This window comes from Staurois parvus, unplaced genomic scaffold (genome assembly GCF_062004578.1).
Source record: "Staurois parvus isolate SC_StPar_1 unplaced genomic scaffold, SC_StPar_1.0 ptg001122l, whole genome shotgun sequence".
In the NCBI taxonomy this organism is placed as follows: Eukaryota; Metazoa; Chordata; class Amphibia; order Anura; family Ranidae; genus Staurois; species Staurois parvus.
Genome location: NW_028318918.1, coordinates 277,501 through 301,982, shown reverse-complemented (window position 1 = coordinate 301,982; position 24,482 = coordinate 277,501). Strand labels below are relative to the sequence as shown.

At 44.2% G+C, this 24,482-nt stretch overlaps 1 protein-coding gene across 2 annotated transcripts in view; it reads left to right on the top strand.

Moving 5' to 3' along the window:
* The first annotated feature begins 11,728 nt into the window (after nucleotides 1-11,728).
* The window catches only part of LOC149440045 (plectin-like), a 28,032-nt gene continuing 15,278 nt past the window's right edge, over nucleotides 11,729-24,482 (top strand). The window contains exons 1-3 of one of the 2 annotated variants that reach the window (XM_089658986.1): nucleotides 11,729-12,360; nucleotides 14,222-14,262; nucleotides 23,004-23,142. In XM_089658986.1, the coding sequence (XP_089515112.1) occupies nucleotides 12,100-12,360; nucleotides 14,222-14,262; nucleotides 23,004-23,142 (441 nt within the window). In that variant the 5' untranslated portion in view covers nucleotides 11,729-12,099. The remainder of the gene's footprint in view (nucleotides 12,361-14,221; nucleotides 14,263-23,003; nucleotides 23,143-24,482) is intronic. The other variant, XM_089658987.1, reaches the window with a different exon arrangement.

The following is a 24,482-nucleotide window of genomic DNA, read 5'->3' as shown; positions in this document are numbered from 1 at the left end:
ACCAATTAATTTACACGTATTGGGATTTTTTTATTTAGCAAAGATGTCACAGAATACAGTTTGGCCTAAGTTTATGACGAAATTTGATTTTTAAAATTTTTTTTACTAGACAAGTTTAATAGCAAAAAGTCCAAAATATATATATTTTTTTCAAAATTGTCAGTCTTTTTTTGCTTATATCTCAAAAAATAAAAACCGCACAGGCAATCAAATACCACCTAAAGCAAGCTCAATTCATGGGGGAAAAAAGGATGTAAATTTAATTTGGGTGCAGCGTTGCATGATTGCGCAATTGTCAGTTAAAGTAACATAGCGCCGCAACACAAAAAAATGGCCTGGTCATGATGGGGGGTAAATCCTCAAGAGGGCAAGTGGTTAATTACCACCTTAATCAGCCACAGAACATGTGTAATTAATATGTTCAGTTTTCTCATTTCAACACATTTTTATTGAAAATGTTTGTTTTTAGAAGATACAATTGCAACCGCTGTGGTGTGTGCAGATCGGAATATTACCTCAAGAACGGGCAAGTCAAAAGCGGTCGTACATAAAATAAATCCGTAACAAAAGTCGAAGGTATATCAAAAAGTATATTGATCATGTTGTAACGATGGATCAGTGTAAAAACCAAAGAATGTAATACTGTATGTGTTCCGTTTTAAAGGGATGAGGTGGCTACCCTACTTGGGGAAACACTGATCCAAATCTGAGTCATAGGCAAGGTGGAGCGGGCTCTTCCCATGATGCCCACCCCATAGTGAGTGAGAGTCTAGGTAAGTTGAGGAATTAAACTCTTAAGAGAGGAGAGGCTTTACTGTCACCAGCCATCAGCTTTCCTGAGGTCTTTATTGAGGGCTCAGAGGTGGTCAGATGGGTGGTTGGCTCCTTGCGTAGTTGAATTTAAGGGTACATCACAAATAGAAAATGGTCTGCTTTGTGGAGGCAGTGGAATAACAACTGCTCCCCTTTTTGTGTTCCACTTATCAAAGTACCAAATGGTGACATTTCTTGCAGCAAAGGACCTTAAATAACTGACCTTTTAAAAAGCCCCCACTTCTGTGATTTCATCCAGGAGTAAAAAGGGCTTAAGAAGTCTGGAGGTGTCAAGCCTACCCCAGGGCCCTAGCCATAGGTAGGAGGCTGCCTTTGGCTCCAGCAGAACCAAAACAGTAAAAGCTGCTTACTCACTAAAAGGAACGTATCATCAGAGCCAGCTTAGGCCTGCAGGTCTGGAAGCTCTGAACCCTGGAGAGAGCTGTTGCAGTAAGCACACAGAATCAGGATCTGGCATGATATCCAATTGGTAGCTAGGTGAGCCTCTCAGGCTTGATTGGCTCACCAGCATTTAGTGTAGGGCACCCTTTTGATCATTGATCTCCAAACTGCAGCCGTTTGTTTGCTTTAATCTGGTTCTTGAGGCATTTTGTCAGCAGTGGGACATAGTTCCTGCCCCTGGCACCAACAATGGGGCACTATTCCTTCCATTGACACCAATGATGGGGCACTATTTCTTTCAATGACGCCAACGATGGGGCACTATTCCTTCCACTGACACACCAATGATGGGGCACTATTCAGTGGCACCAATGATGGGGCACCATTTCTTCCACTGATACCTATGATGGAGCACTATTACTCCATCTGACAACAAAGATGGGGCACTATTTCTCCAAATGAGACCCCAATGATGGAGCACTATTCCTCCCACGGAGACAGCAATAATGGGGCACTATCCCTTCCACTGACACCAATAACGGGGCACTATTCCTTATACTGACACCAATAATGGGGCACTATTCTTCCAACTGACACCAATAACTGGGCACTAGTCCTCCAAAGGACACCAGTGAATGGGGAACTATTCTTCCAATGGACACCAATAACGGTGCACTATTCCTCTCACTGACACCAACGACGGTACTGGTTCCCCCTCTGACACCAATGATGGGGCATTGATTACTCTCACTGACAGCAGCACATTTTTTTTTCTCCTACTGGCCACCCTAAAGTTTGAAGGACAGTAAACTGGACCTTTGTTTAGAAAGTTTGGAGAATCCAGCTCTAGATGATAATCACACGTAGACTAGATACCAAGTGGCTGAAGCCTGTTTTAACTAGTTTGTAAAGTATATAAGGTAGGGGCATTCTCTATGCAAGCACTGTTTCAAGGAATGCCTCTGCATACAGGGGGCTGTCACAGTAAAGTACTGTTTTTCAGTCTACGATATTGGTATTAGCTGCTGGAGACACACTTCTTAGATCCAGCATCAAATCACAGCAGTTGCTTGATGTAAGAAAAAAAAAAAAACTTCATCCAGCAGATCCCAGGGGAGATAAACCTAGTGTGCTATGAAGGTCGAAAACGGGGATGTAAAGCAGGTTTTGGGGGTATAGCACTGGGGTTGATTTACTAAAACTGGAGAGTGTAAAGTCTGGTGCATCTCTGCACCTGCAATCGGCTTCCAAAGCTTCATTGAACAAGCTGAAGTTAGAAGCTGACTGGTTACGATGCATAGCTGCACCAGATTTTGCACTCTCCGCTTTTAGTAACTCAACCCCATAGTGTCCAATCACCTCTGCCACAACTACCTCACCAATCTTATCCTAAAATATGACCCAAACCGTTGTTTCTGCTCCTTCCAAGTCCTCCTACTTTCTACCTGCTTTATCACTTCCAATTCTTTCCTTCAGGACCTTTCCTGAGCCTTTCCCATCTTCTGGAACTCTGTACCCCAATCTGTCCAGCTATCATCTATTCAGGGGACCCCATCCTGCCTCTGCCCAATGTAACGGAACTGGACCCCGACTGCACTGCTTCCCCGTCCGAACACAGATCCACGGACACCAGTCTTGAAATAAATCAGGAAATAACTACTTTACACAGATACAAGATATATACATTCAAGGGAACAACCCCCCTCCCTGCATAAGGACACAGGGCGGGCAAACCAAATCTAGCAAGAAGAAACACATCAGCAGACAGTCCCATCAGGGGGAAGGGCTGCTGGAAACACCCCCCACCAAGCCAATACACAAACATACATCCCATAATAGTTTGCTCCCAAGCAAGACACATAATAGAACAATGGGATGCAACCACATGGCATTAAACAATGAGCAACCCCCCCCCCCCCCACCTATACATGTCTACACAATTTCAGGACATTTCACCCTGCACCCCTAACAGGCACAGGGTGACTTGCACATAATAGGGAAATAGGGAGCTGAGACAGGGGTCTCCCCACCTCTCCAAAGTGAGCTGTGTTCCATGCGCCCCCCCACCCAAAGTGACACCCAACAACTAAACTTTTTTTATTTCTTCATCAATCCATCCCCACACAGTTATGGCTTTTTATACCAATCGCTAGACTCTTCTAACCCTTTTGTCTTGAATTGTATTGTAACTCTGTCATTTCCTTTTGTATTATAAAGTGCTGTGCAAACTGTTGAGGCTATATAGGTTCTTTATAATCATGTCTACCTACATGACTTAAATCTACAGTGCTGTGTCCAGCAGTGAATGATAGAAAAATGTCTTTTCTATAGCACACAGATGAAAACACAAAATACTGGAAAATTATATGGGTGAAGTGGCACTTCAAAACCAGGAAATATTTACCTCCCAGGTTTTTAAATGGTTACCAGTTGTTGTTGTTTCTTGGGAGTCTTTACTTTTTTTTTTGTTTTCCTGTGTTGGTGTATTATGAGCATCTGAAATAAAAACAACTCTCTGCATACCTCCTATATCAATTCAAATAGGTGCTAGAAAAAAAAAAAAAATAGGAAGTAAAAGGAAGAATCTATGTACAATGGGGGACTACAGACAGTTGGTACACAGAGACACCGTCACATGCCCATTCAGGGAAAAGGGCAGTGCCGCCCAATAGCCCACCCCTTCAGTAGGGTGTACGCACCCATTCAAGCTTTGGTATTGGATGGCGTCACTCTGCCCCTCCCCACATGAAGTGTTTCAGCCTGGCGATTGGCTTCTCAGGCCAAAGCACTGCCACATATGCCCCCTCTATCCCCAGGAGCCCAGCTCTGTTAGAGTCACCATTCATGTTACAATCTGAAAATACATCTTTGTATAATCAGCTTTAAGTTGACCAGAACTGTAATATGAGGACCTACCTCTTCTGTCCAGTAAATTTGTATTCAAGCAGGCAGGCCCTTGTACTACATAGTTATTGATAGATCTAAAGGAGATTGTACAATGAGACTGCAATGTGTTTAATGATTTTTTATCACTTGCTGACCAGTCACATCCCTGGCAGGTGGCTCTCTTGTAATAGTGATTGGGGTGGCTAACTAGACATTCAATCACTATTACAAGCAGTGGAAGAGGACATCCCCTCCTTCTGCCTGTCGCTATCACTTCTGGTTTACCCAGATGTCGGCGACGCCATTTCTTAAAAACTCAAAAACATTTAAAACCATCAATCTTGGTGTTTTGAATGCTTTTAGGTGCAGAGGAGGGATTTGGGGTCTTAGGTACTCTTTATGAAGGGATTGGGGGTCTATGTCACATGCCTATTGCTGTTTATATTCTTTGTGACAGCAATAAGTGATAAAAAAAATTAATAATTGAAAAAAAAAAAAACTTAGTGCCCCTATTACCCCATGCTTGCGTGCAAAGGCGAACTCACACGCCAGTCTCGCACTCACACAAACAGCCATCGTCCCACACACCGCGAACATCAGATCATGGGCAGTAGTTCTAGCACCAGTCCTCCTGTTTTTATCTAAAGTGGTAACCTATAAAAGCTTATAAAGTGTCTCCTATGGATAGTAAAAATTTGGTGGTTTCTCGTCGTAGTTTGGGCGTGCGCAATTTTAAAGTGCGACATGTTTGGTATCTGAGTAATTACCAACACATGAGGATCGGCCTTTGAAGTCTGTTTGGTGAATGCTGGATATATACTGACATGCTGGTTAATTACTAGCACATGGTGAGTGTGCATTTTGATGGGGTATTTTTGAGCACTGAATACCACATTGCTTATGAAGGAGGATCTCATTACTTCATTTACTGAGGATCATGTTTATATGGACTATATTGAGATTCCCTATTTATTGATTTTTTTGTTTGCACTATTAATATGCACTTATTTGGTGGTGGTTATATTTAGTTGTGTGATTTGGTTTGCGCTATTATTTGTGATTTGTATATTTTTCACATTTTTATTATTATTTTGAGTTTATAAATAATAGCAGCATCCAGTTAGTGTATTTCCTCTCTTTATTACATTGGCGCAATGATGTTGGTATAATAGAAGTGTTGTATTTATTGGAACATTTCTTTGGTAACTAACTTTTTAGTGAATGTTTGGTATCTATTTACTCGGTGTAGCAACATTTGTTTCTATTTTACAAAAAATATTGGGTTATATATTGTTGCTTTTTTTTTTTTTTGCATTATAATTCAAAAAAGTGCATTTGAAAAACCACTGCTCAAATACCGTGTGAATAACTTAAAAATTGCAAAACCCACCAATCTATTCTCTAGGGCCTCTGCTTTAAAAATATATATAATGATTGGGGTTCTAAGTAATTTTCTAGCCAAAAAAATAGTTACATGTGAAGAGAAAGTGCCAGAAAAAGCCTGGTCTTCAAGTGGTAACTAAGTGATGAGGGAATAGGGGGCAGCAAAGGAACGTGGATCAATGAGTGTACCTTCTTGGGGGGGGGGGGTGGAGCCTACCGGGAGGCACTGTCACTTTGACCTGTCTATTCAATACACGATTGTTTTTCACAGAGCAACCATAGAATTTTTGGACTATGTTTAGCCGGCAGTATAGAAAATAGAATGTCATTTATCTAAAAATGTTATGACTCCATGTGAGTCAACTCTGCATCAGAAATACTGCATGCCATTCCTGGTGTGTACAACATTGAGAAACAATTAGTCCTCCATATACACACCTCCTCCCCTGAGGCAGTGAGTAGGGTGTTGTAATGCCTTTTGTGCATAAAAGCCAGAACATATGTTGTTGCACTTAAATCGACAAAATCCTGCGCTTTTTTTTTTCTTTCCGATTTCTGTCCTAGAAACTGTTTTTGACTGTTCACCGGAAGTGGACATCTTCTGACATTGCTTTGCACACATGACTGTTTATTCTATTTAAAATCACATAATGTTGGGTGTATGTGCTGCTTTTGGGGACGTCTATACGCTCTTCTCGATCTCATTAAAATACATGTTTGTGTGATACCAGTTTTCATTTGGTGGCAGTATTGTATCTGTATGTATAGCCACAATGAATGGGGCTGTCAGCTTCTATTAGGATTTATAAGTTTTAAAAAAAGTCTAAGTCATGAGAATGGATATTTTTTTTTCTTCCACTCTGCAGTGTAAAAAGCCGACCTTTTGATTTTTATTAGCATTATTTTTTCTTCAATCGACACTCTTCTACATCAATACTAGAGCTGGCCTTTTTGAGTACAGATTGTCCTGCTTTGGAGTGACACGACCAGACCACGTTGGTCTTGATGTTGTGGAGGTAACCTGAAAGTGACATTTTGGGCACTGCGCTTTCCAGACCCTGTTCTAGCAACAGGTTAACCATGGAGTGATTTACAGGTCCAGAGCCATTGGTATTGCCTCAGTATTTAGCCTGTTCCTGAAAGCTCAGTGAGCGCGCTGATTGGATTGGTCACTGGGAGCTACCTCATTACTTTGGTTGCAGAACACATTGGAAATTCCCTCTTTCTGCTGGTGGAAATGTTTATTGCCACCCTTTCCACCGTGGAAATGTCTGTTACACAGGGACTGAGATGCTGATGTTATCTACTGGGTGGAGTTCCCATGCCTGAGACCTTATAGATGTAGTGTGCATCACTCTGAAACTACAGCATCATCCTACTGCGTCTACCAGTGCTTTGGCTCCTCTAGCGCCCCTAGAACTGTGAAGACTTTCCCAACGAACCACTTTTATAAGTCTTCGTCTATAAAAGATTGGAAACATACTGAGAAGATGTTTGCTCCCCCAAGCACTTATTAGCTTGGCATCTGTTTTGAAATGATCCATTTTATTTAAAGCTGCCCTCCCTACTGTGGGTCTGGCAGTATCCCACCTTAACAAAGTGACCACCATTGGAGGATGCATCTGTCTTTAAGGACCCAACAGATAAGCGGTTGGAAGCGGTCTCTTGTGCTGTGTTCTCATTGGCAGGTCCTGCTCTTCTTCTCACCTTAGCTGTGACTTTGCTCTGCCGAGCTAGCTGATTGGGCATAGTTCCTTTTAAAAGGGATCTTGTTACTGTTGGGCTTGATCATAGAACAATTGGAGCAAATGTTTGTAGTTTGAAGCTACGGTTGGGAAGTGCTGCTGGAGGTTTCCTGTCTTATTTCATGGATTGGACTCTTGTCAATGCACATATGAGGGACACTTTGGTAATGTGTTCTACTGTGGAACTCGTGTCTGAAAATCTGATGCACATCACAAAGCCTCTTTGAATTTTCTTTGGGAGGGACATTTTGTGAACCTTTGCAGGCATTTAGACAGCTTGCATCTCATGATTGGTTTAAGTAGGTCATATCCAGGGTTGCAAACTAAAGTTTTGCTCTCAGCCCTATCCTTGGTTTCTCACTTCCAACCACCCCATGTCACCGTACAGATTAGTATACGTCCATCTAGCTCTCTTCAATATTCTGGCTCAAGATGTCATTGCGCAAGTTCTTGTGGCAGAACGGTTTCAGGCTTTTAATCCAAGCTGTTCCCAGTTCAAACCCAAAGGGGGCGTTCTAAACATCTTGGATCTCAAAGCTCTGAGTGTCCTTCTATCTAATAAATTCAGTATGGTATCCACCAGAATGTTATCGCCTCCTTTCACCAGGGAGACTTGCTTGCATCTGTGGAAATCAAGGGTATGTATTTGCATGTCCCCCCATCTTTCTGGTGCATCCCTGTTTCCTATGCTTTGCTATTAGCTCCCTGAACTATCAGTTTGTAGCCGCCCATTTGGCAGCACGTCAGCTGGCTTCTTTCAGAAACACTTAATTACAATTTTTTTTCCTCCTCAGTGGTCCCCATAAAGGGTGCACCTGCTTTTCACTTCACCATTTATATCTGACCCATACAGACTATCATCCAAGCTAACGGTCTCAAGGATCAGGTTCCCTTCTTTCCTGTCAAGGTGCACTCTACTAGGTCTGAGAGTGCTTTCTTGGCAACAAATATGCAAGACTGCCACCTGGTCCTTTGTTAACATGTTCTCTAAGTTCTACAAGGTGGATGTTCAGGCTTCATCTGATGCCAGCTTCATGTGTCTTGTTGAGCTGCAAGTAGTCCCCCCCTTTTTTTTTCTTTTTTTGAGCCTTTTATCTTTATTTGCTGTGTTGCCCACCGCTCACTGAGACAGCTTTTGGATGTCCCAAATATGAATAACTTTGGGGTTATTTACCAAAACTGCATAGTGCAAAATCTGGTACAGCTATGCATAGAAACAATCAGCATCCAAGTTTGGTTCTATGCAAGTTGTACCTGAAATTGCAAAAAGTATTGCAGGAATTACTTTCAGAATCAGTGCAACTCCGATGGAGTTGCTCCGATATGAACGGTTCCATGGCGGACAATAGGGTGTGACTTGTCATGACAAGTCGCACCATGTAAACCAAGGCTCATTGTCAAAGTTTAATTGAACAAGCTGAAGTTAGAAGCTAATTGGCCACCATGCACAGCTGCACCTGATTCTGAGTGCTCCAGTTTTAGTAAATTCCCTTTTAAGTGTCCCTTAACCCTTACGCCGACAGGTCCATACATTATGGTCCTGACAGCAGAGGGGTTTTTATACACAATCCAGTGGCTGCAGTCACCTGGATTGTATATTAAACTGACAGGTAGGCTTCTGCCTGTCACCTGGAGACAGTGGGGTGGCTGCGTGCCACCCGATCGCTTCCAACTGATAGGCAGGAGCCTGCCTGTTAGTTTTATATACAATCCAGGTGGCTGCAGTCACTGGATTGTGTATAACACCCCCTGCTGTCAGGTCCATAACATACGGACCTGGCGGCCTCCGGTACCGGTGCAAACGTCCGCACTCCTTCCCTTCTTTCTGTGACCCGGAAGGCGACATGTGTGACGTCACTTTCAGGTCACCACTGTCACTTTCTTGGCTAGTATGAGAAGCAATGTATTGCAATTTGGTCTGCATTGCAATACATTCAGCGGAGCCCGAAAGGAGACATGCAGGGTCTAAAAATCCTCTCAATAAAGAGAACCTCTCACCTAAAAATCATCACATAGGGGACTGTGTCCCCCCTTTGTGATGGGGAAAAAAAAAGTTTTAAGTATATAAAAAAAAAAAAAAAAAAGTTACACCCAAGCACATAACATGCCACCCTAAAAAAAGTTTGTGCCCCCCCCACACACACACACACACACACACGCGCGCGCGCGCACACATATGCTTTCGAAGTGTCGCCTGCAGAAAATATAGGGTACTGAAGTTTGTCTCCATTATATAGGTGCACACAAATGTGAGGTTTGGCATGTTGACAGTTCACTTTAGTGTGTTTTTTACTGCATTTGCTTGCTTTTCCTAGACCAGCCTTTTTCAACCAGGGTGCCTTGAGGTCTCTTTAGGGGTGCCATGGCAAAATGCCTAAAAATTACTCAAAAATTGTGTACAAGCTAGAGGTGGATCAAGCCCACCTTTTAGTTGCACAAAGCCACGGGTTTTCATTGTCAACCATTACGACTTTCTAGCCACTGGCATCCCAACAACCAATGACATCATCATTTGATAAGGAGGATGTTGGTCGTCTGCACAGTATCCTTGTTTGCTCCTCCCCCGAACCTCTCCATCAGCACTGGGGTCACATTAGCTGAGTGATGGAGAAAAACTGAGGGAGAAGAGAAACATTGGAATACTAGTCAGTACCAGTGTGCAGAAGTGTATTTGATTTAGAAGAATAAATCGCCTCTAACGGTGAGTGTCCTACGTTTGTGGATGTTGAAGCATTATGTTAAACCAATAGTGTTTTACATTTTAGAATAGGGTGCCTCGAGACGGTCTATAATTTTAGTTTGAAAAAAAAAGGTTGAGAAACACTGTCCTAAGCCTTTGTGGTAAAATTGTGTGAAATAAAAAATTTGAACTACCACTATTTTATTCTCAAGGGTGTCAGAAAATATATAATGTTTTGGGGGTTTTGTGTAATCTTCATGCCTAAAATTATTTTTTAACCATGTGTGCAAAAAAAAAAAATGCAAAAATGGCTCTGGCAGCGAAAGGGTTAATAGACAAGAAAGAAAATAGGATTGTAAAATCCTTCCCTTGGGGTCTATTAAAGGGTACAAATCCCACCCCTCTGTGTTATGATCATACTTACAAAATTGAGACTTGCTGGTGTTAAGAGGGCTTATCCTGGTCAGGCCTATTGTTGTTTTTTTATTTGTGTCCAGTCCTCCTGTAGGTGGCAGTATAACCCAAATGTGAATGGCTGTGTCCCTCATAAAAGGGGATTTTAAGGCGGGTTCAAAAATCCCATCTTGTATCCAGAAAGTGAGGGTATCCTTTTTTTATAGAAAAACTCTGTTTAAACAATTTTCGTTTTCAATCGTTTTTATTAAAGTTTTAGCAGTAAAAGAGTAAAAAAGAATACAAAAGTATGCTAAACGCTTTTGATGTCTTAAATGTCCATATAGTAAAACCTATAGTCACTACCTCTGTGACCAAACCCTGGTGGGTGGGTGGGTGGGGTGAAATGCATCAGAGGGAGTGGCCAGTATGATGGCTCAGGCCATTCCTCAACATTGGGTTCTTGGGGTCAGTTGAGCAGCATCAATCCCTTCACAAATAGCAAAACCAAAGCAATTCGCAAAAAAAAAAAAATATAAACTACTTTTTGTTACAGTTCCTAAATGTCTAGTCATTGCATTTGCCTATATATGAACAGCTCTCCTCTTCCGACTCTCAATAGAGCATTTCTAATCCGAAGGAAAATGGCGACCATGATTCAATACATTTTTCCTGATCCAATTCTGTTGTTTTTTGTTCTTGTTAAAGCGGAGTTCCACCCAAAAGGGGAAGTTCCGCTTTAAAGATTGGTCTCCCGCTCCCCATTAAGGATTGGCACCTTTGGGGAATGTGGGGGGGGGGGGACGGGTACCCGAATTTGACAGGTACCCGCTCCTACTTCTGCTGTGATTGCCTAAGGGATCGGAAACAGAAGTTGTCCTCCTACCCTTCCTCCCCGAAGTCTTGAGGGACACGTGACAGATCCCAGAAGACGTCGGGGCCATTCAGGAAGCGCAGCGCACACGCTACTCATGCATGTGCAGTAGGCACCCGGCTGTGAAGCCGCAAGCTGTCACAGCCAGGTGCCCACACTGAAGATGCCGGTCTCCTGGAATACAGGACAGCCAGTGAAACGGGCTGCGGCAGGGGCAACGCGGGATCGTGGGACAGGTAAGTGGCTGTTTTTTTAAAAGTCAGCAGCTACAGTTTTTGTAGCTGCTGACTTTTATTTTTTTACAGCGTGAGTGGAACCCTGCTTTAAGACCAGAGCTCTGCTTTAGTTTTACACTTTTAGTTTTTGTAGTGATTTATATTGGCAGAGAGTAGTGACCAACCCACTCTTAGCTGTTCTCTCCCTCCAGCACAATCTGCGATCTTCAGCCAAAACATTCTTGATTTTCTGGCTCCGCAACATTGATGGAATAGATGGCAGTTTAGTGAGGGAGAAAGAACTGTAAAATGTGTCACTTGAGGAATGGAATGTGACAATGTCGTGATCTTAAAATCTAAACAGAGCGAGAGAAAGTATTTGTAGATGGGAGTACAGGCATTTGGTATCTACAAGCACAGACCTGGAAGATCTAGTATTGGCTACTAGCAGAATACCTCGTACTCTGGGGGAGAGCAAGGCACAGAACTATGCTGTGCATCTTTCTGGTGATATGTTTACTTACAGAACGCATACTGCCCTGTAAAAACCTAAATGGATCTGTTGGATTGAAGAAGATGTGCGTTTGGAGATACATCATGTGCATCGCCACTGGAAGACTTTGGGCCAGAACTGTAGAATATATGCCCATATAACCATTTTTTATTTCTTTGAAGGATATTGCAGAAATCTGGTTCTAGCTGATAACGATGCATCTGGTTAAGTCCAGTCTCCTTTTTGTGTTTTTGTGCTCATTGATGGTCTTTCTCTGGAGTTGTATAAGAGGACTGTGTGGTAATATACAGGTCACTGCCCACCTAACCTGGAAAATGGAATATATTATTTCCATCTGCATTCTGGTTAATAGCTTATTTTCTACTTCTTTATCTTTAATGCTTCTGTGGATGTTCAGTATTGTGTGTATTTATACTACAGATGACCTATTGCACCGTGTGGGAAACAGGGAAAAGGTAAGTGCTTTATTTTAATTTGTTTTTTTTTTTTTTGCAAATTAAAGTTACTGTGCCATGAGGTAAATACATAGGCTGCCTTTGCTGACCTGACCTTAAATTGCTCGCTGCCTGGCTGTCATGCGGATTCAGTGGCTTCAATATTTTGAGTACTAACAATTCATATTCGGAATTTCTGACTGCGCTCGCTGCTTCATGGCTTCATACTGACCAGCCTTCTGAGGCGCTACGACAGCCAAGCAACTGACGTTTTTAAAAATAAGGACAACAATGGCAGCCTGCCTATTTCTGCTATGACAGGCCCCCTTGAGTATGTTAAAATGTATGGATAGATTATGCATGGACTTGTTTTTTTGTAAGAGGAAGAAGTTTTTTTTGTGTTTGCTTTTTTTTTATTGCTACTTGCTTAATAGTAACAACATATTCTGCAGTTCATTACTATTTGGGATAAATCCAAAGTTTGTCATAATTGTTTTAACAAATAAGAGTTTCAATTAGTATTGGCCTCATGCATACAGATGTAAAAAACTGTTTATACAGGCATGCAGCATGTTTTTTGTTTTTGAGTTTTTTTTATGCCTCTTAATGCAGTTTAATTTTAGCCTATGTGATCATGTACATCAGGTGTTTCGCTCAGTATTTTTAAGTGTTTTTGTATTTTAAGTGGTTTTGCACAGAGCAGTCCCGATCATCCTCGGTTACTCTCGCTGGCGCCCCTGGCCCCTCCCTCTTGCCAAGTGCCCCCAGAGCAAGCAGCTTGCTTGCCATGAACGTCCATGGAAGACAACAGTGGTGGATGATCGCAGGATCCTCTCTATGGTAAAGAAAAACCCATTCACAACATCCAGACAAGTGAAGGACACTCTCCAGGAGGTGGGCGTATCATTGTCAAAGTCTATAATCAAGAGAAGACTTCACGAGAGCAAATACAGAAGGTTCACCACAAGGTGCAAACCATTCATAAGCCTGAAGAATAGAAAAGCCAGATTAGACTTTACCAAAAAACATCTAAAAAAGCCAGACCAGTTCTGGAAAAGCATTCTTTGGGCGAGGAAACTAAGATTGATCTGTACCAGAATGACGGGAAGAAAAAAGTGTGGGGAAGGCTTGGAACAGCTCATGATCCAAAGTACACAATGTTATCTGTAAAACATGGTGGAGGCAGTGTGATGGCATGGACATGCATGGCTTCCGGTGGCACTAGGTCATTGGTGTTTATTGATGATGTGACAGAAGCAGCCGGATGAGTTCTGCAGTGTTTACAGATATACTGTCAGCCCAGAGTCAGCCAAATGCAGCAAAGTTGATTGGACGGCGCTTCACAGTACAGATGGACATTGATCCAAAACACACTGCAAAAGCATGTCCATGTGCATGAGGCTTGAGGGCCGGTTCACACTGGGACACAGTGCGTTCCTGTACAATGGACATGCAATTCTGTGCATGTTCAATGGGCTGAAATCGCACCACACCACACTACTTTTGGAAACGCTCTGAAAACCGAGCCCATGCAGGCAAATACACTGCATTTGTGACCTGCGTTTGGGGTTTCATTAGCTTATGATTGGCAGTCGCTGAAGATCGCAACTGCAATGCATTCTGAACACAGTGCTGGAAATGCCGCACTACGTTCAGGTGTGAACCGCCATGAAAGAAGTTTGCTATTTGCTTCACATGTGCTTCCGTGAGGAGATGTGGACAATTAGCACTGCATGAGAGAAGGAATACAGGTCTTGTATACCATGAGGAATAAGGTCTTGATTTTCATTTTTCCAGAGGAATGAAATGTTCTATAGACATTTTATACAGTATACGAAAAAGCAGAGCGTGTTAACTGTTTTTTTTTTTTTTTTTTTTTTAGTTGATTCTAAAGCATGGTGAAAGATATTCAAGAAAAGGAAAGTGAGTGCCATGTTTCTATTATCTCAATATTGTTTCTGAAGTACAGACTAATGCCATTATTCGGTATAACAATGCAGAAAGCCAAGAGCAAAGTGTAGTAACCCGCAGCCAGCAATCACTATCCATGTTGTGCTGCTCTGACTTCAGCGAGTTAAAATAGAACTGTAGGCAAAACGTTTTCTTTCATTATGGATAGTGTAAAGCCGGCCATACACGGGTTGAATTCTAAAAGAATTTGCTTTCGAAAATCTTTTCTAAGAATTTTTTTTCGAATTTCGCACCATTAGTGGGTCACAGAAACGGACGGTTTTCATGTGACCATCGAATTTGAGTGATCGGTCATATTGGAAATTTTTTTAAAAACAAACTTTGAATCGGTGATGGGAGAATCGTGCAAGAAATATAAAGCTGTGACCTGGAAAGAAAAGAACATGTTTGGCCACGAAAATTCTTTTTTGTAGCAACATGAGGAAAAACTGAAGGCTTCGTTGGTTGAATTTCGAAATCAATGGTGGCACCAAAGGATTACCAAACGCACAACATTTCCGATTTTCAAAAGAAAATTAATTCAGAATTGGACCCATGTATGGCCTGCATAAGGGAGGGTTATTATTATTATACAGTATTTATAAAGCGCCAATAGTTCGCTCAGCTCTGTACATTACAAAGGGGGACAGAACATGTGACAGAACAATACCAATACAATGCAAAACATGAGGGGATTGAGGGCCCTGATCTTTGGAGCTTACAATCTAGGAGGGAGGGGATAGTGGTACAGGAGGAGATAGCTGTGGGGGATGGAGTGGTAGGAAGAGTGGAGGAGGTCGGCAAGTTAGCAGGGGGTGGTGTAGGCTTCCCTGAAGAGATGGGTTTTCAGGGTGCGCCTAAAGGAGAGGAGAGTAGGTGATAATCTGACGGGTTGGGGCAGGGAGTTCCAGAGGATGGGTGACACCCTGGAGAAGTCCTTGAGGCGGGCATGGGAGGAGGAGACCAGGGAACTAGAGAGAAGGAGGTCTTGTGAGGAGCGGAGTGTGCGTGTTGGGTGGTACTTGGATATTAGGTCAGTGATGTAGTTCGGGGCAGTATGGTGGACAGCTTTGTACGTCAGTGTTAGGATTTTGAATTTGATCCGTTGCGCAATCGGAAGCCAGTGGAGGGATTGGAAGAGGGGGGTGGAGGAAACGGAGCCCAACCCCCCACCTCACCCCCTCAGTCTCTGCCTGAATCACACACCCACCCCTGTCAGTATATTTGTTACCATCTGTGTCCCATTGGAGAGATTAACCTTCACGTCCTGTCCCATAGTCAAACAAGAAGTGAGAGGAAAATCTCTGCAAATTAAGGGAAATCCTTGGCGACCCCAGGTCTCCAGAACTAGAGTCCCCATTGGAAAATTTCCCTTCCTTTTCTGGGGACAACCCAAAATTTGGCGTATTTGTTTTCTTTCAAAGATATTGCTAAACAGGACAAATCGAGAGGGTGAATCTAACTAACGGGGGCACAGACGGCAATAAAAACCTAATAGGGGCTCTAATCCATCTTCACTCTATCCAAAACTAAAAAAGAAAATAGTTTTGTCTTTAGGTATATTTGAATCTTTATAGTTTGCTACGGCAGTGCGCTTCTTACCTAGCTGCACTGTTTATTAAATAAGCCTAGAAATACATAGCAACAAAACAGGAATGCTTTATCAGTAAATAGAATCTATTGTTTTCTGTAATGTGTTAAGATTAAGGGGGAATAAGGGAATAGAAGAGTTCTTTTGTTTAAAAAATCCAGTCAATGTACTGCCAAGTAAATACCTTTTCATAACAGAAATCCCCATTCCAACTGGCCAACTTGTTCGTAGATTGTGCATTGTTGACATTCTCCCACACTTTTGGTCTGGTCGGAATGGATGAGCCATGTGCTCCAGAGAGGGATAGTAGCAGGGTCTCTGCCAGACTTGCTTTTATGCTCTAAGAGCCAACCTGACACAGACTCTGCCACCAGTTTTCCTCGCACTGCACTGCCCACCCCTTGTGTATGTTCTGGAAGTGCCCCAAATTGATCTGTTATAGGCAGGAAGTGTTTGATAATACTAATTGCGCATCCCATCAGTGCTCCCCCGAAGCAAAAAATGTCAGTCTTGGGCATTACGGAACTACCTGTTTTGAAGAATCTCACTTGAAAATAGCAGTAAGTAGTAAGTTTGCACGTGGCTCCCTCCCTGTTTGACAGAAACCGATTGTTAGATTGTCTTTTGGTGATTGTCCTGCTAGAAAACCGTTCAAGGAGTCTCTGCCCTCAGAATATAACAGGACCAAGGAAGGAGAGGGCTTTCTGCATCTTCGTCTCTTGTGTGGATGCAGGAATCTGCTAGTTTTGTTTTTTTTTTGTTTTTTTTTTTTGTTCAGCCAGCTGGTTTAACAAAATTCATGGTGTGTACCCAAGTATAAAAGCTCCAGCAGGCATATCTTACAGATGTAGTCTTACTGTGTAAGAGCTGTAAGGAAGATTTTATACAGCCTGTCTCAGCCTAGCATATATATTATTTACTTCCATGATCTGTGGGGCTTAGTGTTACTAAACCCAGAACCCTACATTCATTATATCTGCTCTCTCTGGACCCTGCCTTTACTATATCTGGTCTCTCTGGACCCTGCATTCACTGTTATCCGGTCTCCCCGGACCCTGCATTCACTATATCCGGTCTCCCCGGACCCTGCATTCACTATATCTGCTCTCCCTGGACCCTGCATTCACTATATCCGCTCTCCCCGGACCCTGCATTCACTATATCCGCTCTCCCCGGACCCCGCATTCACTATATCCGCTCTCCCCGGACCCCGCATTCACTATATCCGCTCTCCCCGGACCCCGCATTCACTATATCCGCTCTCCCCGGACCCTGCATTCACTATATCCGCTCTCCCCGGACCCCGCATTCACTATATCCGCTCTCCCCGGACCCCGCATTCACTATATCCGCTCTCCCCGGACCCCGCATTCACTATATCCGCTCTCCCCGGACCCCGCATTCACTATATCCGCTCTCCCCGGACCCCGCATTCACTATATCCGCTCTCCCCGGACCCTGCATTCACTATATCCGCTCTCCCCGGACCCTGAATTCACTATATCCGCTCTCCCCGGACCCTGCATTCACTATATCCGCTCTCCCCGGACCCTGCATTCACTATATCCGCTCTCCCCGGACCCTGCATTCACTATATCCGCTCTCCCCGGACCCTGCATTCACTATATCCGCTCTCCCCGGACCCTGCATTCACTATATCCGCTCTCCCCGGACCCTGCATTCACTATATCCGCTCTCCCCGGACCCTGCATTCACTATATCCGCTCTCCCCGGACCCTGCATTCACTATATCCGCTCTCCCCGGACCCTGAATTCACTATATCCGCTCTCCCCGGACCCTGCATTCACTATATCCGCTCTCCCCGGACCCTGCATTCACTATATCCGCTCTCCCCGGACCCTGCATTCACTATATCCGCTCTCCCCGGACCCTGCATTCACTATATCCGCTCTCCCCGGACCCTGCATTCACTATATCCGCTCTCCCCGGACCCTGCATTCACTATATCCGCTCTCCCCGGACCCTGCATTCACTATATCCGCTCTCCCCGGACCCTGCATTCACTATAGCCGCTCTCTCCGGACCCTGCATTCACTATAGCCGCTCTCTCCGGACCCTGCATTCACTATAGCCGCTCTCTCCGGACCCTGCATTCACTGTTATCCGGTCTCCCCGGACCCTGCATTCACTATATCCGGTCTCCCCGGACCCTGCATTCACTATATCTGCTCTCCCTGGACCCTGCATTCACTATATCCGCTCTCCCCGGACCCTGCATTCACTATATCCGCTCTCCCCGGACCCCGCATTCACTATATCCGCTCTCCCCGGACCCCGCATTCACTATATCCGCTCTCCCCGGACCCCGCATTCACTATATCCGCTCTCCCCGGACCCCGCATTCACTATATCCGCTCTCCCCGGACCCCGCATTCACTATATCCGCTCTCCCCGGACCCCGCATTCACTATATCCGCTCTCCCCGGACCCCGCATTCACTATATCCGCTCTCCCCGGACCCCGCATTCACTATATCCGCTCTCCCCGGACCCCGCATTCACTATATCCGCTCTCCCCGGACCCCGCATTCACTATATCCGCTCTCCCCGGACCCCGCATTCACTATATCCGCTCTCCCCGGACCCCGCATTCACTATATCCGCTCTCCCCGGACCCCGCATTCACTATATCCGCTCTCCCCGGACCCTGCATTCACTATATCCGCTCTCCCCGGACCCTGCATTCACTATATCCGCTCTCCCCGGACCCTGCATTCACTATATCCGCTCTCCCCGGACCCTGCATTCACTATATCCGCTCTCCCCGGACCCTGCATTCACTATATCCGCTCTCCCCGGACCCTGCATTCACTATATCCGCTCTCCCCGGACCCTGCATTCACTATAGCCGCTCTCCCCGGACCCTGCATTCACTATAGCCGCTCTCTCCGGACCCTGCATTCACTATAGCCGCTCTCTCCGGACCCTGCATTCACTATAGCCGCTCTCTCCGGACCCTGCATTCACTATAGCCGCTCTCTCCGGACCCTGCATTCACTATAGCCGGTCTCCCCGGACCCCGCATTCACTATATCCGGTCTCCCCGGACCCCGCATTCACTATATCCGGTCTCCCCGGACCCCGCATTCACTATATCCGGTCTCCCCGGACCCCGCATTCACTATATCCGGTCTCCCCGGACCCCGCATTCACTATATCCGGTCTCCCCGGACCCCGCATTCACTATATCCGGTCTCCCCGGACCCCGCATTCACTATATCCGGTCTCCCCGGACCCCGCATTCACTATATCCGGTCTCCCCGGACCCCGCATTCACTATATCCGGTCTCCCCGGACCCCGCATTCACTATATCCGGTCTCCCCGGACCCCGCATTCACTATATCCGGTCTCCCCGGACCCCGCATTCACTATATCCGGTCTCCCCGGACCCCGCATTCACTATATCCGGTCTCCCCGGACCCCGCATTCACTATATCCGGGCTCCCCGGACCCCGCATTCACTATATCCGGTCTCCCCGGACCCCGCATTCACTATATCCGGTCTCCCCGGACCCCGCATTCACTATATCTGGTTTCCCACAGTACACAGAACATGGAAATGCAATAATTTTAGTAAATATAAACTGCTAAATACCTTTTCTCATCAGCAGTATATAGCAGTCTTGTGACTTCCATCTGTGTCCAGCAGAGAAAGGGTTAAGTTTGTAGGAGAGTTTTTATTCCGCTCTGATTATCCTATGAGGCTGCATGACTCTTGACCCTCTGTCTGGATCCTCTGGATCAACTGTGGGTATAGGATTATAAAAAACATAAATGTGCAGCGCTGTTAAAACCAATAAATAAATACATATATAAACATGTAAGAAAGTGCACACAAATATATAAAGTGACACTGTGCATCTATGTATGTGCTACTAAAATATGTGGCCAATATAAACGTGAAAGAAAACACTGTGTCTAAAACATAAGTCCAGAGTGCAGGCGTGAACGAGATCTCAAATGATCTTCTGGTATCCAAAAGTCACAGATTGTGGATAAGGTGAGACAATTAAAGTGTAGATTGCGCACTCACCAGATACGCAACCTTTTTGCGCATTTGTATGATATAATAAGGACATCAGACATCTCATTAAAAAGGTCTGGTCAGATCTGGTCAATGCCTCCTTCGCTATACCACGGTTTGCACTTAGCCTTCCCAAATGGTAACCACTCTGCGGATGTTCCTGGCTCCCACAGGAGCTCAGAACGAAACAACAGAGGAGGCCAGTAGTGCAATATTGCCTTAGGATGTTTATTCCACACAATGGGTGTGTATACAGCAAGAAAGCAAATAAAATAGATTACTGACTGATTGCAAGCTGCCGCCATGACCCCTTGTGGTGCCGGCGGTAAGGCGTCAAAACAGCTACAGCCCGACCCTGACGCGTTTCGAGCAAGTTCTCTTAGTCATAGGGTGTCCTGGCCATCTTTTTTATATAACTTTTTTTTTTCTATGGTTGAACTGGATGGACTTTTGTCTTTTTTCAGTCAGACTAACTGTGTACCTCTAATTTAATGTTTTGCGTCATGTTAAAGTTTCAGCCGAGTTCTAAGATTGTATAGTATGGTGCATCACAGTAAGCATTCGAGTCCCATGAGGTACTCATTTATCCATGTCATTGTGTTCTGTCTGGGGTTTTAGTATGCGCACATGTAGAGTTCATGAGCTAGGTATCAAAGTTTTGATCATGTTTCGGTGATTTGGTCTTGGGTGTTCTGTAGTTTGCAACATTACATCATGTATAGTCTCTACAGCCTGGCTCCATTTTATGTGGTTCCCTCCTTGAGGCTGTCTATCTCATGGTAAATAGGCTTTCCACTTTGGCGTTTGTATAATGTCTGCTTTGGTAGGGATTGCATGGTTATGTCCTCTAATGTCCTCTGGTTCAGAGAACGTAGCTCAAGCAAGAGAGATAGGAGAGCTGGTTGTCTTACACCTGAGGTTCTCCAGGAGGTGCAGGGGAGCCGCCTTCCCCTGTTTGCCAGGCAGTATATGTGGCAGATGATGGAGGAGCCATCTTGGTTGCAGCCCGTGCTCATTGTGTGTGTCTCCCGAAGTAGGAAGATAAGGCATTGGTGACAAGGTAGTGAAGTGTCCTCCGCTTTCCTGAAATGTCTGTCAGGTAATGTGGCTGTCTAGGCAGCAGTGCTAGAATACAGGAGAGTATGAGCTCTTTGAAAGCACATGTAGTGCTGACCCCTAGGGGGCCGCTGAGAATATACCCAGGTTTCCTTTACTAGAACATAGGCTGCCAGCCATAAGCACAGTTCCATGCACACCGACAATACAGGCTCAGTCTAGGGCAGGGGTGCTCAACCTCCTCAAGAGCAAAGGACCACTTAAGTGATTTGGTAATCAGTCGCAGACCACAATGAAAGGAAATGGCTCAGAATTTATCATTTTTTATTTTGAATAGCATAATGAACATTTTCCTCCTGCAGCCGCTGAATGCTGCGGGAGGGAGAGGAGGAGATGCCGGATTTCAGTGGTTGCAGGAAGAAAATGGAGAAGATTGCTTCTTGTATATTCTGCCCCCCCCTTCCTGTCCAAGTGTAAAACAGAATGTGACAAGGAGGCTGCATGGGTCCCCTGCAGCATGGGACAGGATTGCCACTGTGAGCCCTGATGCCACACCAGTGGTTGGGGGTGTGTGGTAAAAACACATCTCAACTATGCAGTTTTTTTGCCCCCCAAACAGCAAATGTAAATGAGCCTTTTCTGTCCTGAGCCCCCAGCAAGGCTGCTTTCATAATGATTTGCTGTAGTTTACCTGTGCCGTGAGTGCAGCGCAGTGCTCCTGCAGGTTAGTTGTGCTTTGCCATAGACTGCTATAATATCTTGCGTGTGTGGTTCACTTTGTGAAAGCCCATAAAACCCGCAGGATATAATAGAAGTGCTCTTCCCTGGTTTGAGATAAAGGGCCACATCTGAGGGTTCTGAGGGCCACAGGTTGAGCATCCCTGGACTTAGGGGATGTCCTTTTAGAATTGCTGAAGAACTTGAACAAGAGAGGGGTTTAGGGTCACAGGATACTCCAAAATAATAATTGCAATCATTGGGAGGCCAATCATCTTAGCAGAAAATCCTTACATGAGCAGGAACATGCTACAATCCATAATCAGGTCTTAAGCATGGTACTATAAGAAAATCGGGCAAGCGAGCGTCTGGCTTTCCTCGATGTTTCACAGCAAGTTGAACCCAAGGATGGTGCTAATTGTGTGAAAAATTCTCAAACTAAAATTTGTTTCTTTATGTTTATTTCTGATCATGTGCGCAGTCTTTTGCATCCGAATTTCCTCATACAAAACCCGTATACATTAAATGAAAATATTTAGTTCTGTTCACGTACGAGAATAATTTTGGAATTTTCCTTTTGGAAGTTTTAATTTGGAAAGTTTCAATCTGATGGCAAAAGTTGTGCACCGCACTTTACTCACAATTCCTCAGGAGCTGTCTGCCACCCAGCATCCACGGGTAGATCCTCAATGAGGGAGATAAGATCCTTCTTCAGACCGGGACGTCAAGGCAGTGCCCTCTTGCAAAATCCACTAGCAATCTTCTCCTGGCCCTCAGCACAGTTCCTGCTGAAGCCCAGACTGCAATCTCTCGTCTCAGTAGCTCGGTCCTAGGGGCAACAGTCCCAGGAGAACTGGAACCCTTCCTGGAGAGGAAAGAACACTCTGGAAAGGCTTCTGAAACATCCATCACTTCCCCAGCCACCTTCTGGATGCCACCTACCTTCCAGGGAATTCTAGGGCATGATATATGTTCATGCTGGCCATTTGTCTCTGCCCTATACTCTGGAATCTTCTCATAAGCAGGTGAGAGAAATCAAACACCCAGCTAGGAAACCCCGACCAGACAAAAACACTGCTCTACTGACTGCAGGGAAGCCAAAAACCAAACTTAGCCCAGCAGCCTAATTAGTGTGTGGGGCTACACATGTGAAAGTGTCACCCATAGCAAACACATTGCAATTGTTGTTTTCAGGGCAGGTTGGACCATAACCGTTAGGAACACAAAATACTGTTCTTCCTTTTCTTCAGTTTTTAGTGACAATCTGTGTTCTTATACCTGTTTTGTGTTCATATCCAATAAAGGAAGGTTACAGTTTCCTCTACTGCTGACAGTATAAAGAATGCAGAGAAGTTTATTGAATTATTTGAAGTCTGGTTGTATGAAGAGCAAAATATACCAACAGAATTAGAGCCACTGGAGGAAAAGATCTACAAACTCAAGGTAAACAGAAATTGTCCCGGTCTTGTTTATGCTTTTATTTATTTTTTTGTTTTGTCTTGGTTTTTGCATGTAAAAAAACATCATCTGGATATAAATGATCTTTTTATTGCGTAACTGTTTAAAGAAAAAAAAACTTTGTATGCACAGGTGAAACTCGAAAAATTAGAAAATCGTGCAAAAGTTCATTTATTTCAGTAATGCAACTTACAAGGTGAAACTAATATATGAGATAGACTCATTACATGCAAAGCAAGATAGTTCAAGCCGTGATTTGTCATCATTGTGATGATTATGGCTTACAGCTCATGAAAACCCCAAATCCACAATCTCAGAAAATGAGAATATTCCATGCAATCAATAAAACAAGGATTGTACATAGAACAATATCGGACCTCTGAAAAGTAGAAGCATGCATATGTACTCAGTACTTGGTTTGGGCCCCTTTTGCAGCAATTACTGCCTCAATGCGGCATAGAATGGAAGCTATCAGAAAATGAGAATATTGTGAAAAGGTGGAATATTCTCGGCTCAAAGTGTCCCACTCTAATCAGCTAATTAAGCCATAACACTTGCAAAGGGTTCCTGAGCCTTTAAATGGTCTCTCAGTCTGGTTCAGTAGGAATCACAATCATGCTGACTGCTGACCTGACAGTTGTGCAGAAAACCATCATTGACACCCTCCATAAGGAAGGAAAGCCTCAAAAGGTAATTGCAAAAGAAGTTGGATGTTCCCAAAGTGCTGTATCAAAGCACATTAATAGAAAGTAATGTGGAAGGGAAAAGTGTGGAAGAAAAAGGTGCACAAGCAGCAGGGATGACCTGCTGAATTTTCTGAGATTGTGGATTTGGGGTTTTCATGAGCTGTAAGCCATAATCATCACAATGATGACAAATCACGGCTGGAACTATCTTGCTTTGCATGTAATGAGTCTCATATATTAGTTTCACCTTTTAAGTTGCATTACTGAAATAAATGAACTTTTGCACGATATTCTAATTTTTCGAGTTTCACCTGTACTTTGGGGAAAATAATTTTTGCAGCCAACACATCTAAGAACTGACAACCTGGAATTTAAAGAAGTCCAGTCAAATACTAACTATACATTTAGTATTACTAATTATTACTAACTACTAACTATTCTAACTACCCTGCAAAGGAAAGATGTCTATACTTGCCTAGATATACTTACCTATGCAGATGGCACTCCTGTCACCTGATCACCCCAGCGGCCAACTTCAGTACAGAGGAGAGATCCCAGACAACGGCTGCAGATCCTGGCCGATGATGTCACCCATAGACTTATGCAGGCCATACACGGGTCAAATTCAAAACTAATTTT